The sequence below is a fragment of the Hydra vulgaris genome, chromosome 05, assembly GCF_038396675.1.
Source record: "Hydra vulgaris chromosome 05, alternate assembly HydraT2T_AEP".
Lineage (NCBI taxonomy): Eukaryota > Metazoa > Cnidaria > Hydrozoa > Anthoathecata > Hydridae > Hydra > Hydra vulgaris.
Window position 1 is genome coordinate 15,354,102 of NC_088924.1, and position 15,222 is coordinate 15,369,323.

Sequence of the window (15,222 nt, forward strand, 5' to 3'; positions counted from 1 at the left end):
TTTTATTTTTATTTCATGTTTTCAGAAAAATGTATGATTTTTTTTCTACAAATATATTTGTATAAAAAATTAAGTGGATACAGATATTACATATATTATCTTTTTTGGAATTCATTTTTAGCAGATAAGGAATTTTTGTAGGTAAAATTAAACTTTTCTAATTCTAAACTTTTTTGCTTCAATTTTTTATTCAGTTAAAATAAAGCTTAAGCAGCTTAATATATTGAATCAATTAACAAATTAAAAAAAAAAAGGAAAAACCTTTAGTTAAACTTACAATTGGCTTCTCTTGGAATAGTGATTGATTTTGGTGGCCCAAAAGCTGTGGGTGGGGGAGGAGCTGGAGGAGCAGACAGTTGTGTGGTATAAACAGGGCTTGGCTTTGATTGTCCTGTATTTGATGGTGACGGTTGGTTTTGCGACTTTCCTTGGTAAGGACTAACTTGCGTTTGAATAGAAATTTGTTTTGCATATTGATTGTTTGCACCTTTTCCTTCAGGTAATTGTACTGATATAACAACTGGAGTGACAGAATGTGTAGGGGCAAATGATATAGAGTCGCTATTCACATAATTCTGATTCAAACCAAATGAAGATCCCTGATGAAGAAATGTTCAAATAATTTTAAAATTTGAAGAAAAAAAAAGAACAAATAAAGATTTGACTTGAAATATATATCCAACTATAATAAGTTATATAAGTTAAAAAAATAAAACAGAATCAATAAAATAAAATATAAACTTTTTTTGGTAAACCAGTTGGACTTTGCAGAGGTGTAGATCGATTACTACTTGTATCAGAACTTTGGTCAGAATCTTAAAAAAAAGATAAAGATCACATTTAACAATACACGCATTTTACATAATTCTACATGTAGTCTCTAGTCTTACATATAAATATAAAATATATTATTTTAAAACAACAGGGCTTAATTTAATTTTTTATAAAGTCCTGGACAAAACGTCCAATTTAAACTTGTTTGGGTCGGACAATGTCCAATTTTTAAAATTCAATTTTTTTGGTTTTATGGAACCAAGTTATGCAATCGAAATCTGTGTCATGTTATTCAGTTTATTTATCGTTAGTCTAGTGAAGTTTCTTTCCTTATTTAGAATATTTCATTGCAGATTTTTTTTTTTAATGAAATAGTTCAATTCAATATTGTATATTTTAGGGAATTTTTTTTTACAACTTGACGACTGATTTGATGTTTTAATTCGTAATGTAACAATTTAAAAAATTGTTACATTACGAATAACTAAACAAAATGAAAAATTAATTATAATGATCGTTTAAAACAAACGCATTATGTATAAATTGAATGTGTTTTTTTATGTTATATAATTTTTTTTCAGTAGGTATGTATTTTTATGATAATTTTAAACGCTTGAAACTATTATTCCATACCTTTCTATAAATCTTTTAAAATATTATTTTTTTAAGTTACTTTATACTATAAGTTAATTGCTTTATTTTTTATTTCTATTTTTACAAAAAATTGTTTAAAAGTTTTTTTTTTTAAACTTGACTTACTAATCAAAGCATGAAATTATTAATAATTTCTATTTTAAAAAGACTGTTAATCTTTTTTTTTGCAACTTTTTGAAAAAAATGCTTAAATAACTTAAAAATATTATATATATATATCTTTTTTTTAATTTTACCCTTCAATAATTTAAATAAAATTTGCTCATTTATCAAACAATCAATAGAAGTAATTTGTAAAAGCGTTTTGCATTTAATTTAACTTTAATAAAACGTTTCAAAAGATAAATTTTAAAGTAATTTTTTTCAAATGCAATTAAAAACATAACAAAAAGTAATTTTAACTTCGAGTTTTTTGAGTTTTATTTTAAAGCTAATTTATTTTCTTTTTTGTAAATTACGCTACTCTAAACTTATTCTAAGTTGGAGATCATTTGCTCCTTTACGCAATGGTTTTTATGAAATTTAAACTATTTTATTTTTGGTTTAATTAAAGACTCTGAGAGGGAAAACTTTTTTTCTTTTTTGTTTTATTTATTAGTGAAATTTTGTTTGTGAAAAGCATTTCATAATTTATGGATGATCCCAAAGGAATTGTTTTGTTTATTCTTTAGTTATTTTAATGATAAAGTATTTATTTTGTAGAAACTAATTCCTGTTGGGCAAAATGTCAGATTACTTTTTAAATTGATTGGACAACTTGAGGTTTTAGCCAGACAATGTCTGATGTCCAACCATTAAATTGAGATCTGAAACAATAAAATTGAGATCTAAAACAACATGTTAATTTAAGTTCCTTCTAATAGAAGGCATTAAAATGTATATATTTTTTTCCTGTATAGCATGCTTAAAAACTTTAATATTTTAAAAAATTTAAAAAAGGTGTTAATTCTTTTATACATGCTCTCCTATGACACAAAGAGTATAATGAAATTATAACATTAAAATTTTATCAAAACTTTAATTTTGCTCTCAATTTAGATTTAAAATCAATCACCTGAGTAATTTTAAGGAAAAAATAAAATTCAATGAGTTTATTTTATGGTCTTTTAATATCGAGCTTATTGTTTAGGCTTTTGGAATCATTTTTATTTTTTAAATAAATGTTTAAGCTTTAACAGAATACCTAAAGATAGTGAAATATTAATTGGATCTGAAAAGATCATTACCTTTTATTATTGTTGAATTCCTGACAAATGAGTAAATAGCATGTCTACAGCTAATTGTTATTTAAGAACTTTAAAACCTTATTACTAGTTATTACTATTATGTATTTCACCATGAAAAAAAATTTACAAAATTAATAGTTATAAAATGTAAATACACGACTGCAACAAGAAAAAGACAAAATTAATCTTATCACCAAGCCCCATAAATTTCCTACTGATCACCACCATTTTATTTAGAAATTAATGATTTTTGTAGTGTAACAAATGTTTTCCATCGTACTATTACCAGCTCATTTTGCCTCTTTACTCATTAACTCAAATTCAAAATTTAAGTTAAACGAGCCAACAATACATAGTAGGATTATTTTTTAGGATGCTTTTGCTATCATAGGATGGCAAAGTTCTAGCATTATTCACAGGCTACTTAAAATATATGAAAAGTCCATTGGAACAAAATTGTCAAACAAATTGTGTTACCAATTTCTCATGTGATACCTATTTCTTTTTAAAAAAAGTATTTTTTTTACATAGTAAACTCCATGTAGATATGTCTACAGAATCTTCACTTAGAAGAGTTGAACTTTTTTTTTCTTTTTTTTTCTTAATTTGGTAGCTTGGTAATATACCAGGTGCTTTCATGTGTTTATCTTGATATAAACAGTTTGTGTATGGTCAATGAAATAACTAAATGCTTATTTACTTGACAACATTTTTTCTATTGTATGACATTTGAATTGCTTTAGTTTGATGATCTATAATTCAACTATTAACTGTTATAATTATATTAGTCTATACTATAACCATGTTTTAACCATGTATAATTATGTTATAATCACGTTAGTTTATAATATAACCATGTTTAAACCATGTATAATTATTTATAACCATGTTAGTCTATAATATAACCATGTTTTAACCATGTATAATTATGTTATAACCACGTTAGTCTATAATATAACCATGTTTTAACCATCTATAATTATGTTATAACCATGTTTTAACCATGTATAATGGTTATTATAATTAAATATAATTCTTTCTGCTGATTTTCTGGCACTTGTTTATTTATTTTTTTATCTTCTATGCAAAAACCTCAATGAACTCGAGGTATAACTTTCAAAAAGTGAAAAAAAAAAAATGTCAAAAAATCAGAAATTCTTTTACTCCTGAAGAAAAAAATACTCTAATGCCTTTTGTGTACTTTTTGACGATTTTACTATATTTCCTAAATAGCTTTAAATGTTAACTAATCTAGAATTAGCTGCTTCAAATTCTATTAAAAAATGTTTTTGTTTTTATTTTTTTCACAATAAGAATAATGTTAATCTAATTTAAATATTGAAAGATCTTTTTTTTATAAAGCTCATTATGTGTACTTAAGTGCATTACTTTATGAGCAGTATTAGGTATTAATCTACCAGTAGGTAGACTTATCAAAAGAACTAACTGGTAGGAGCATAAATTAAATTATTTAAAGGTAAAAAATAAAATTTGATAACATAAACTGTTGTTCAATTACTAACCTATTGGAATTTCAAGAACAGTTGATGGAACATACCCTTGTTCTCCATTATTATTACGCACTAACCACCAGCGCCTTGAATTGTCTAATATCTGTAAAAGTAAAATTATATATATTATGAAAAAACTTAAAAAAATATTCAGCATATTAAAATCAAATTTTAATTTTATTTTTAATATAACTGATATTTATGAAATTTTCATATTTATTGTTATTTTTTATATCTAAAAAATAATAATAAACTTGATATAATATATTTATAGTATGTTCATATGATAAACATAATATAATAATTTATAAAACTGTTATTTTTTATTTATTGTGATTATTTATTCAAAATAACTTAATTAGATTATTAATAAAGTAATTAAGTTATATAAAAACTATAATAATTTGTGAACCGATAGATAAATAGATTTACAATGAATGATCTAGGAAGAATAATACATCAATATAATAAAAAAAATCATTTAAAATAAATTTGCTTAATTATGGGTGAAATTAATGCAACTAAATATACAATGGTTGGCCATCACATTAGGACCACAATTTTTTTTACAATTTATATCAAATAAAAGGCTTAAATTCTACTGTTAGGTCAGGATTGATAGCTACTATCCTTTGATTCACAATGACTGTAATGGTCACATTCTTGGCTTGGGTGTATACTTATGCATCAATTCACCTATTTGTAGAAAAATCAGGTTTGAATCCTATGAGCATTCTTTTATGTGCTTCTATTTAGCACTTCTTCAATCAATCACCTTTCCCTTTGCTCTTTATCATTCTCCTTCTTCTAAAGACTGCACTCTTTTAGATATAATCTAAAAGTATGCTAATAAAACTCTTCTACGGAGTGTGGTCCAGACAACATTTCTATTGTAGTCTTACAAAAGTGCTCCATAGAACTCTCTTCAATTCTTGCAAAACTATTTAATGTAAGTTCTTGACTGAATCTTGTTTTCCTATAGTTTAAATTTTGAGAAACTCTCTGACCCCTCTAACTATGGTCTAACCAGTCTACTATCTAATATTATCAAGGTTTTGAACCTTTAATCAACAAACTTTTAACATCTCATTTTGAACCTAACAACTCTCTGACAATCTATATGGTTTTCAATCAGCTCATTCTACAACTAACTTGCTAACTGCCAGATTCGATTGTGCATAAGATTAGGGTGATTATCTTACTACTGATTTCATTACCTCTACAAATCTCTTGTTTTCTTGTAGCTCAATGCATTGTAAATATAGTTGGACTTGCTTTATGTGCTAAACTTGAACCTCTCTCCAAACGTCATAAAGTTGCACCTCTTTCTCTTTTCTAGTAATAATGTCATGGTTGCTGCTTAAAGGAGTTATTATCTTTAGTTCTATCAACCAAAACTCATTCTTGCTTGAGTCGCCATTCAACAAAGTTGCATCCTTTTACTGCATCTGTCCCACCATGCTCTAAAACCTTTTATTTATTTAGTTTTTTTCCCTGCACTTTGGAACTCACTCCCATCTTTATATTTTCCTAACTCATACAAACTTCAACTTTTTAAGTGCTTTTTCAACAATTTTCTTGTTCTTCAACACTATTTTTTTTTCTATTAACTGACTTGGTGGTTAATAGTGGTTGCTTGCAGCCTTGTTAGGAGTGTATTAGATTAAAAAGAAAAAAGCAAAAAATTAAATTAGATAAATATGATGCCATTTTTTGTGACATGTTAAGTTATTTTTATTCTTTGTAAAGTTAATAAAAAATTTGAGATTATTTTTATTTGTTAGATTGAAGTTTGATGTGATTTAATTTAATTCAAAGCTTAAGTGTTTGATTTTATTAATTACTTTTTGTGAACACAAAGACAATCAGTAAGCAACTATTTTTATATAAAAAGGTTTGATTTTTTCAAATATTTATGTAAAGATATCAAATTTTAACCATTTTTTGAAGTTTAAAATTTAAAAATTCATCAATGGGGAAGAAATGTGATATTACTCAAACAAAATTTGTGAAATAAGATGTCTTTACAGAATACACAATATCCTCAGCAAAAACTTGTAAAGTTTTCTCACCAAAACATAATGCAAGTGAGATAAAAAAAGATTCTGGAGTAGAGTTTGGTCTAAGGAGATCTAGGCCAAAAGGCTTATCCAGGAACTTTGTGTTGTTGTGTCAGACCAGACCATTTGCTGAAAGAAGATGTAATGATGTGTCCCTGTCTAGTTAAAAAATCAAATCAAACTCCTTTTATGACAAAAATATGATAGGAGTGGGCTCAAATCCGCTGTCATTGGTATGTTGAGGATTAGAAATTTTTTTGAAAATATTCTTATTCATTTTCTTATTCATAATTTATTTAAAAATATGTCCCAATCACTTTGAATAAGCTTTGTTCTAGATTTGTCAACCTTTCAAGTAATTATACCAACCCTTGGAATTAGGGTCGGCATTAGGCACTGTCGACCTAACTGCCGACCGTAAAATATTTGAGGTCGGCAATTTTTTGCCGATCTCGTTTTTTATGTTTTATAGTAAGACCTTTGTATCAAACTTTTTTTACTGACCTTATGCCAACCTTATGCCAAAAAAGATTGGGGTCAGCAAATTATTGCCGACCTCATTTTTCCTAATTCCGAGGGTTGTGATACACATAATAACTTTTGCCCATGGCATATCAAATTAAATTTGTTAACAAATTTCCAATTTTTTTTCTTCGAAAAATCACTGTAAAAGCGTAACGAATTACATACTTGAAACTATTTCTTAACTGATAAACTATAATTTGTTGGCTCTTCGTTCAAATCTTTCAAGATCATAATAAGATTTGCAGTTTTCTCCTTGTTAATTTCTCAATAATTTCTTAATAAGATCTTAACAAGATATTCAAAGATTTTTTGACAAAACTTATTAAGATCCTAATAAGTTTTTACTAAAATATGTAAATTGTAAAAGATACAGATCTTTATATGATTTGTGAGTTTTGTCATTTTGGGTAATTATAAGCAAAAAATTCCAATTGCACGACAAAACATGTTTAAAAAATCACTTTAACAAAACAAGTTAACAAAAATAAATTTGTGAAATTCAAAAACAAGTTAATAAAAAATTTTGCAACAAACAAACAATAATTTTATTTAAGGAAGGACTTAAATTTAAAAAAACTATGATTTTTATGGGATGTTATAAAAGCAATTTTTTATAACATCTACTAATGTCTACAATAACTTGTATCAAAAACTGTCTTGCTTTATATAATTATTTGCCATTGACTCACATTTAACACTCCAGTGATGGTCACTAACCATGATCAGACAAAATCTACAGACATTTTCATTGTACCAATAAAATCCTGAATGAATTTAAGGTAATATGTATTTTAATGTATTGTACCTGACAAAAAGTAAACAAGTTGTGAGGAAACCGCCACAAAAACTCACATAAGAAACCTTATACAACACTTATCTAGAAAACACACTGAACTACTTATAATGTTAGAAAAAAAAGTAGTATAAAAAAAAAAAGAGATAAAAAGCGGTAGCAAATGTACAGCCACCAAAACTAGCACTTCCCAATAATCCAAATTAAAATGTTTTGCACCAAATCAAATAACTTGCACATATTTTTAAAACTTAACCCATTAAAAGGAATTGAATGCTTCCCTGAGGTTTTACTAGATACCTGCTGTCACTTTGTTGTTGCCTTTATCTCAAGTAAGTATTGAGCAATTGTTTTCTGTTAAAACACATGACCCCAGACCATACTAGTTGCTTGTTTTGCAGTCAAACATGGTTTTATTGCAATATTATTTATAATGTACAAAACTTACTTTAAAATTTAAAAATAAAAATTATTTCTTACATAAATAAAACAGTAATAACATTTTAAAGCATAAATCTTTTAAAGTGCATTTTCAGGAGATTTTGAAAAGTTTTTAAAAGAAATTTTTTATAACTTCTAGTTCTTTTAAAAACAAAAAATAATAAAATTTTTAGTTTTCATTTAAACAAAAACGGGTAAAAATGGGTTGCGGTAAATAAAATAATTAAAACAAAATGATGAGGTAAGAAAAAAAAATGCTTCTGATATTAAATTAAAAAAGTTTTTCACTTTTAAAAATGGCGCACCTAAAAGAGATATTTCACAAATTTGCGTGTGGATGTTGACCAAATAATTCCACTAATGCAGTATTAAATATTGTTTCATTCCATTAGGAAGCATTTAATGTCATGTTATGCGCAAATCCATGAGAGATCAATAAAATATTTTTAAAAAAGCTATTACTATATTATTAAGCTATTAACACAGAATATGTATGGTTTTCCTTTTTTTTTCATAGTTCTATTATTCTCATTAATTCTTATTATTCAGTTACTACAGAACAAATTAAAGAGTCCATCATTTTTTACCTTGGAGTCTGGAGTCTTAGAATCTCCAAAAAAGTACCACTAGTTCTTATTTGATAGCCACACACTGTAGCTCACACTCATTTCCAGAGAAAATGCAATTTTTCTTACCACTTACCAAAAATATCTTTTTGGCAAGTTATATATACATATAAAAATATAAATCTTTTCAACTTGTTATGTATACATATAAAAATATAAATCTTTTCAGCCTGTTATGAATATCTAATACTTAACACAAGGTGTCTGAAAAAGCTCAAGCTGTCAAAAAAATTTTTTTTTGTCATAAACATAAAGTGATTTTTTTGAGTGTATGATTGTTCTATTTTGCATACTGTAGTAATACCAGTATTGATTATTTGTTATTTGAAAACAATATGAAAAAAACAACACAACATTTTATTACTTTTTTTAAAAATGTTGTTCCCTTTTTCGAGAAACATGTAATAAAATAATTAATAATAAAATTATCTAAAACAATTAATTTTAAATATATCTAAACAATTAATCTAAACAATTAATTAAGAATTTAGTACTTTAAATAATATATAACTTAAACATACATTGTTTAGCATTATTTATTATTTTATATCATTAAAAATAAATATTCTCAAAACTCATATGAACTAGAAAAAATGGTTAGAAAAACTTACTGTAACTCGTTCACCAGCACGTATTGTTAGTTCTTTATTGTTATGTGCAAGGTAGTCATATATAACAATGCCAAACAACTTAGGTTTGACAGGTATACTTGCATCATAGCTGTTATTTCGTTGTGGTTGATTTACCTGAAAGTCTTGTGATTTTTTTAGACTAAAATAACAATTTAAGTAAAATTCAACTCGGCGCAACAAGGCATAAAAATATATAAAACCATGTAAGTGAAAAATAACTAAAATTGACTGTTTATTAAAGACCATTAAAACATAGAAGAGAAAGATGTTGATTAAAAACATTTTTTAAAAAATGCATTTTTTGTGGACAATTGTATTTCTGTATCTTAAATAAAAAAACCTTTTAAACCAAAACTTACTTTGGAAACAAATTTTTTAACAGAAATAATTAAAATAAAATACTAACACTAGACTTGTCGGCCGAGCATGATCAGCATGATCCTCACCATTAGTAGACTTGACAACAAAAACAAAAAGAATAATAAGGGAAAAAAAAAATGCTTCTGATATTAAATTAAAAAAAGTTTTTTAGTTTTAATCAACTTTTAAAATTTAGACAATTTAATAAGTTTAAATAATGACTAAAGATTACTTGTTGCTGTGGTCATTAATCATTTATGAATTTATGAATTACTTGGTTATTGATTTATGAATTATGATTATTGATAAAAGCTTGAATTACTTTTAATTTTTTTCTGTTCATTACATTATTTCTATCGATTAAACATTGAAATTATATAAAATTGTGAGTATAATATAACAGAGCACACATAGTAGATAAAGCACGATATAACAGAGGTTTGGGATAGAATGGAACAGTAATTTAATACTTTAAACTTACAAACTGTGACTTTTTAACTGATGTAAAAGTGTTAAAACCAATTACTTTAAAGAAACAATAAAACTGATGTTTAAAACTTATTTTAATAATTGTAAATAGTTTATAACAAAGGAATTTTATTTTTAAACTCATAGTTAAAACATTCTTAATTGAAAAAAAAATTTAAACTTGTATCAACAATTGTAATATTTAACAAATTTGTTAAATAAACAAAGGCTTTTTTATACAATTTTCTTGCTTAAAATTTCTTAAGAATGATAATTTGTATTCATAAGAGAATAAATATCTCCTTGGCAACCTGATAACATCTTCTTTTTTAATTCTTCTCTCTCTTTATATACAATTTAAAGTTCCGAAGCAATTTTAATTAATTTTCAACTAAACTAATGAAAATAATTTAAAACAATCCCCAACAGAAGAATGAAAAATACCATACTCTGGAAATCCATCACTACTGACTGATCGTTGCACCAATGATTTCTTGAATTGTAGTGCAGCTTTCAAAACAGCAGAGTTCATTAAGAGATTATTTTCTGAATCTGCCTGTATTTGACCATTCAGTGATATTTATAAACATTATTAAAAACTTCATTAAAAAAAAATGCTTGTTAAAAATAGAAAGTGTGAGAATGATAAAGCTCAATTATTTTCTTAGTTAAAAAAGTGCTTTTACTAAGATATAACTCAAATGTTATAAAAAACAGATTGTGCAAAAATTAGGCATTAAAAAACGTAAAATGTACTGCTAGTGAGTTGTTTAGTTTCATGAATTGGTTACACAAGTACGCAAACATGTAGTTAGTACTATATTGTTAGCTTTATTATGTGTGTGTGTATATATATATATATATATATATATATATATATATATATATATATATATATATATATATATATATATATATATATATATATATATATATATATACACATACATATATATATATAATATACATATATATATATATAATATACAAATATATATATAATATACATATAATATATATATAATATATATATGAAGTTTTTAGTTTCAGGAATTGGTTACATGACTACACAAAAGTTTGGTTAGTATTTTATTGTTAGTTTTAACATTTATATATATGAAATTTTTATTTTCATGAATTGGTTAAATGACTACACAAAAGTGCAGTTAGTTTTATATTGTTTTAGTTTATTAAAATATTAATTAACTTTTTGTCAGGGATGCGGAGTCCCAAAAAGGACTCTGAATTTGAAAGTCACAAAAAGATTACTTCTTTCTAGTTTTTAGTATATAGGAGACTTAAAAATATAAAAAAGCTTATGGGCTACTAATTGGGAAAAAATAAAGACTTATAGGTCTAAGAAGAACAATCAACTTTTGAACCCGGAGACCTAAGCTATAATGGCGGCAAGGACTCCGGGACTCCCAAACTCTGAACTTGAAAACAATAAGTTCCAAGTCATTGAATATCATAAATTTTTTTATTTTAGCAGATCATTAATCAACCAATATGTTTAGAGCCTCTGGACACCAGAGACCATAAAAAAATGAAGTTATAAAGCCGGAGTTCTTTTGGGATTCCGCATCCCCGCTTTTAGTTAGTAGTGCATCTAAAATTTACTTTAAAAAAATTTAATTAAAATTCTTTTGAAAAACATATTATTATGAATATATATGTATTATATTTAATAATATTTAATAAGCATATTTAATATTTAATAAGCATAATAATATTTAATAAGCAAATTTCAAAAGTTTTTATTATTATTGCAAAAACCAAGTATGTATTCCAAACTTATTTTTAATTTCTCGGCATATAAAGTTACACATGTTATTCATGAATTTCAGGCAGTTTTCATGTCAATTTTTTGTCAAATATCATATCAAAACAAAAATATATCAAAGTTTTCTCAGAAGATTTTTTTATTTTTTCAACTTTTGAAATTTACAAAAAATATTTAGGATTTTAAGCAAAATTTTGCTGCTTTATAAAAATATTTAGGTAGAAAAAATTTGTTATACCTTCATTCTAGTAATTGCTAATGAGGTGGCATGTGTTGCTGGTTCAAGTTTTTCATTTATAACTAACTCTGGAGGAATCCAACCATCTTCAAATATAGGTGTATAATGTTTTGTAACTTGATTCATAAACAGTGGAGCAGACCTAAAATTAAAAGATAACAAAAATATTGTCTTGAAAAATTTCAGATTAGTATGAAACAATTTCACAACTCTCAGTTTTAATTCTCATGTACAATGCATTTCTCATGTACAATGTAATACATTTTGTACTTTGTAATTTTATCTCACTAATTATTTTCATACGTAATGCAACATGTAAATTATGAATTTATGTAAACACTTTGCACTTCAAATTAAAACTACAAAATGTTCAAAATGTTACAGTTTTAAAAAAATTATAAATCATATATATGACTTATTATAACAACTCATATTATTACTAGGAAAGAATTTTTTAATACAGAACTTAATATCTAGGTGTTATAATACTTACTTCGTAAGTGTCCAATTAGGACCTAAACTTTGCCAAAAATGATATTCTCGTGAATCAAGACAAAAGTTTAAAAATTCAACAGATTTCTGTGTCAGCAATGGATCAACAACAGCTCGAGCTTTTTCTAAACTAAAAATGTATAAAGTAATTTTTTTATGGTCATAATTTTTGAACGCTGAGAGATAATACTATGAAACTTAAAAATTATCGATGAATATAAGTCTAGTTGAGAATAATACAAAAAATATTTCATCAACTTGTTACTCTCACGTTTGGGGCAGGTGTAGCAAAAATTTTGGGGCTTTTTGTTCCCAGCCTCCAATCATTGCAATTTTTTGCAAACCCTCATTATTTGACATAAGTATAAACATGTAAATGTTTGGAGTTAGCTCCATGTCTTCAAGTTAGCTATCTCAAAGATCAAAAGATGCTGGATCCGCCAGGGCTGTGGAGTCGGAGTCGGAGTCGTGGAGTCGGAGCTCTTTTTGGCTGGAGTCGGAGTCGGAAAAGTTATACCAACTCCGACTCCAGCTTAAAAAAAATCTTTCAAAGTTTCATAAATTTCATATGAATTTTATATATATTATTCATTAAAATATTTTTTGTTCTGTCAGTCTAAAGCTTAAGTATCAAACTCTAGCCCTCAAATATAAATATATATATATATATATATATATATATATATATATATATATATATATATATATATATATATATATATATATATATACATACATAGATACATTTAGTAGATACGTTTAAAAAAAAGATCATAGAGCTTGTGGTAAAGGATGATTTGCCTATATCATTATTTTCAAAACCAGCTTTTATGGGTCTTAATGGAGAAATGGCCCGCAAGCTTAGCGTTTCTCTGGAGAGAGAGAGTATTAGAAAGTTAGTGATTGAAGAAGCTTTTAAACAAAATGAAGAACTTAAAGAATCTCTCAAAGGACGCTTTGTGTTTCTTAAAATGGATGGCTGTACACGTCACAGAGTGAACTATTTTGCGATCAATGTCCGATTTTTTTGTGAAAATAATGAAATAGTTACCAAGACATTGGCAGTAAAAGACACCAAAGCTCATCACACCAGCGAATTTCTCCAGCTTTATTTCAGGAAACTAGAAGAACATAATGGGTTAAGAAAAACAGATATATTTGAAATGGAGGAACACAGTATAGAGACAGTGAAGCAAACCGAAGTTGCTTCAGATGAACAGCAACATGACAGTTTAGATGAGCTTGTTGAAGCTATGTCGATACGTTTTCGCATTCATCACATGCGCTGTGCTATGCATACGCTACAGCTGGCTATACGGGATGGTCTGCAAGAAGGACATGCTGCTGCACTAATTGAAAAGTTGAGAAAATTGGCTACTGCAGCCAGAACTCCTAAAGTTGACTCAATTTTGAAGAGACGCGCTGGAAAAGGGGCAATTATTGATCAAGTCACACAATGGGGAAGTACCTACTTAATGATTCAACGCTTGGTTGAACTGAAACCCTTTCTCGTAGACATGTCTTATCCTCAATTGATGCTACATGAAAGCCAATGGAAACAGGTGAAAGAGCTTGAAGAATTGCTACAACATCCATTTGCAGTGACTAAAAAACTGCAAGAAGAGGACTCCAGGCATTTTCCTTAAGGAGTGGAAAAACTTGATGTTTTGCCTGTCTCAAAAAGGAGCGTTATTTGCAAGTGGCATTGCTGCTTCAATGAAACAGAGAAAAAAAGTACTATTAGAAAATAAGATTCTTTTGGCAGCTGTTTATGTAGACCCAATGCATCGGATACTTCTTGATGATCAACAGCTGACTAAAGGAAAAGAAGCTCTGCTTGAAATAGCTGTAAGAATGAACAAGTTACAGAACTGTCAGGAACAAGAAGAATTGGGTCATACTGCCACATCTTCAACATCATCTACTGATGAAGATTTTGATTTTGAGAAATATTTGGACCATAAAGACTGTACAAGGCGTTCCCGCATGGAAAAAGAGTCATCCCTATCAGAGAACACTGCCAGTAAATTTCAACTCAGTTTTTTATGTGCATTAAAAGTAGTGGAACAATTTGACCTTTCATCAAAAGTAACAGTACTGCAAGCAATTGATATGTATCCTGAAATGGTCAGAGAAGTTGCCCGAGTAGTTACTGCCTTGCCACCAACTCAAGTTAGTGTGAAGAGGTTGTTCTCTGCGCTAAAAATAATAAGATCAGATTTGAGGACATCCATGAAGAAAGATCTGATGGAGGCAATAATATTTCTGAGGACAAATTCATAATTTTATTAGTGACTGCATAAGAGGTTATTGTATATCTATTTACAAAAGTTCAGAAAATTTTTTTGTTCAGAAATTGTTTTCTAATAAATATTGTTTAAAGCACAAAGTGGTCGGATTATTTATATTATAGCGATGAAATAGGCAATCTTAACATTTTAACGCGGTAAATTTGTTTTTACAATTTGGTGACTTTTGGAGGAGTCGGAGTCGGGAGTCGGAGTCGGTCCATGATAAGTTAAGGAGTCGGAGTCGGAGTCGGAACAGCGGTTTACCGACTTCGCAGCCCTGGGATCCGCCACTGAGAAAAATATTTGAATTAGGTTAACATTTTAAAAATAAAAGAATACAATATTGGG

At 27.0% G+C, this 15,222-nt stretch overlaps 1 protein-coding gene across 9 annotated transcripts in view; it reads right to left on the reverse strand.

Moving 5' to 3' along the window:
* The window catches only part of LOC136080618 (epidermal growth factor receptor kinase substrate 8-like), a 60,230-nt gene that overhangs the window by 16,319 nt on the left and 28,689 nt on the right, over nucleotides 1-15,222 (reverse strand). For 5 of the 9 annotated variants that reach the window (XM_065797489.1, XM_065797490.1, XM_065797488.1 and 2 more), the window contains 7 exons: nucleotides 12,585-12,713; nucleotides 12,092-12,233; nucleotides 10,520-10,626; nucleotides 9,222-9,381; nucleotides 4,178-4,268; nucleotides 742-815; nucleotides 278-599 (listed from right to left, as the gene is read on the reverse strand). In XM_065797489.1, coding sequence (XP_065653561.1) covers nucleotides 278-599; nucleotides 742-815; nucleotides 4,178-4,268; nucleotides 9,222-9,381; nucleotides 10,520-10,626; nucleotides 12,092-12,233; nucleotides 12,585-12,713 — 1,025 coding nt within the window. Of the gene's footprint in view, nucleotides 1-277; nucleotides 600-741; nucleotides 816-4,177; nucleotides 4,269-9,221; nucleotides 9,382-9,648; nucleotides 9,699-10,519; nucleotides 10,627-12,091; nucleotides 12,234-12,584; nucleotides 12,714-15,222 lie in introns of all 9 variants that reach the window. The other 4 variants (XM_065797492.1, XM_065797491.1, XM_065797496.1 and 1 more) reach the window with 1 other exon arrangement.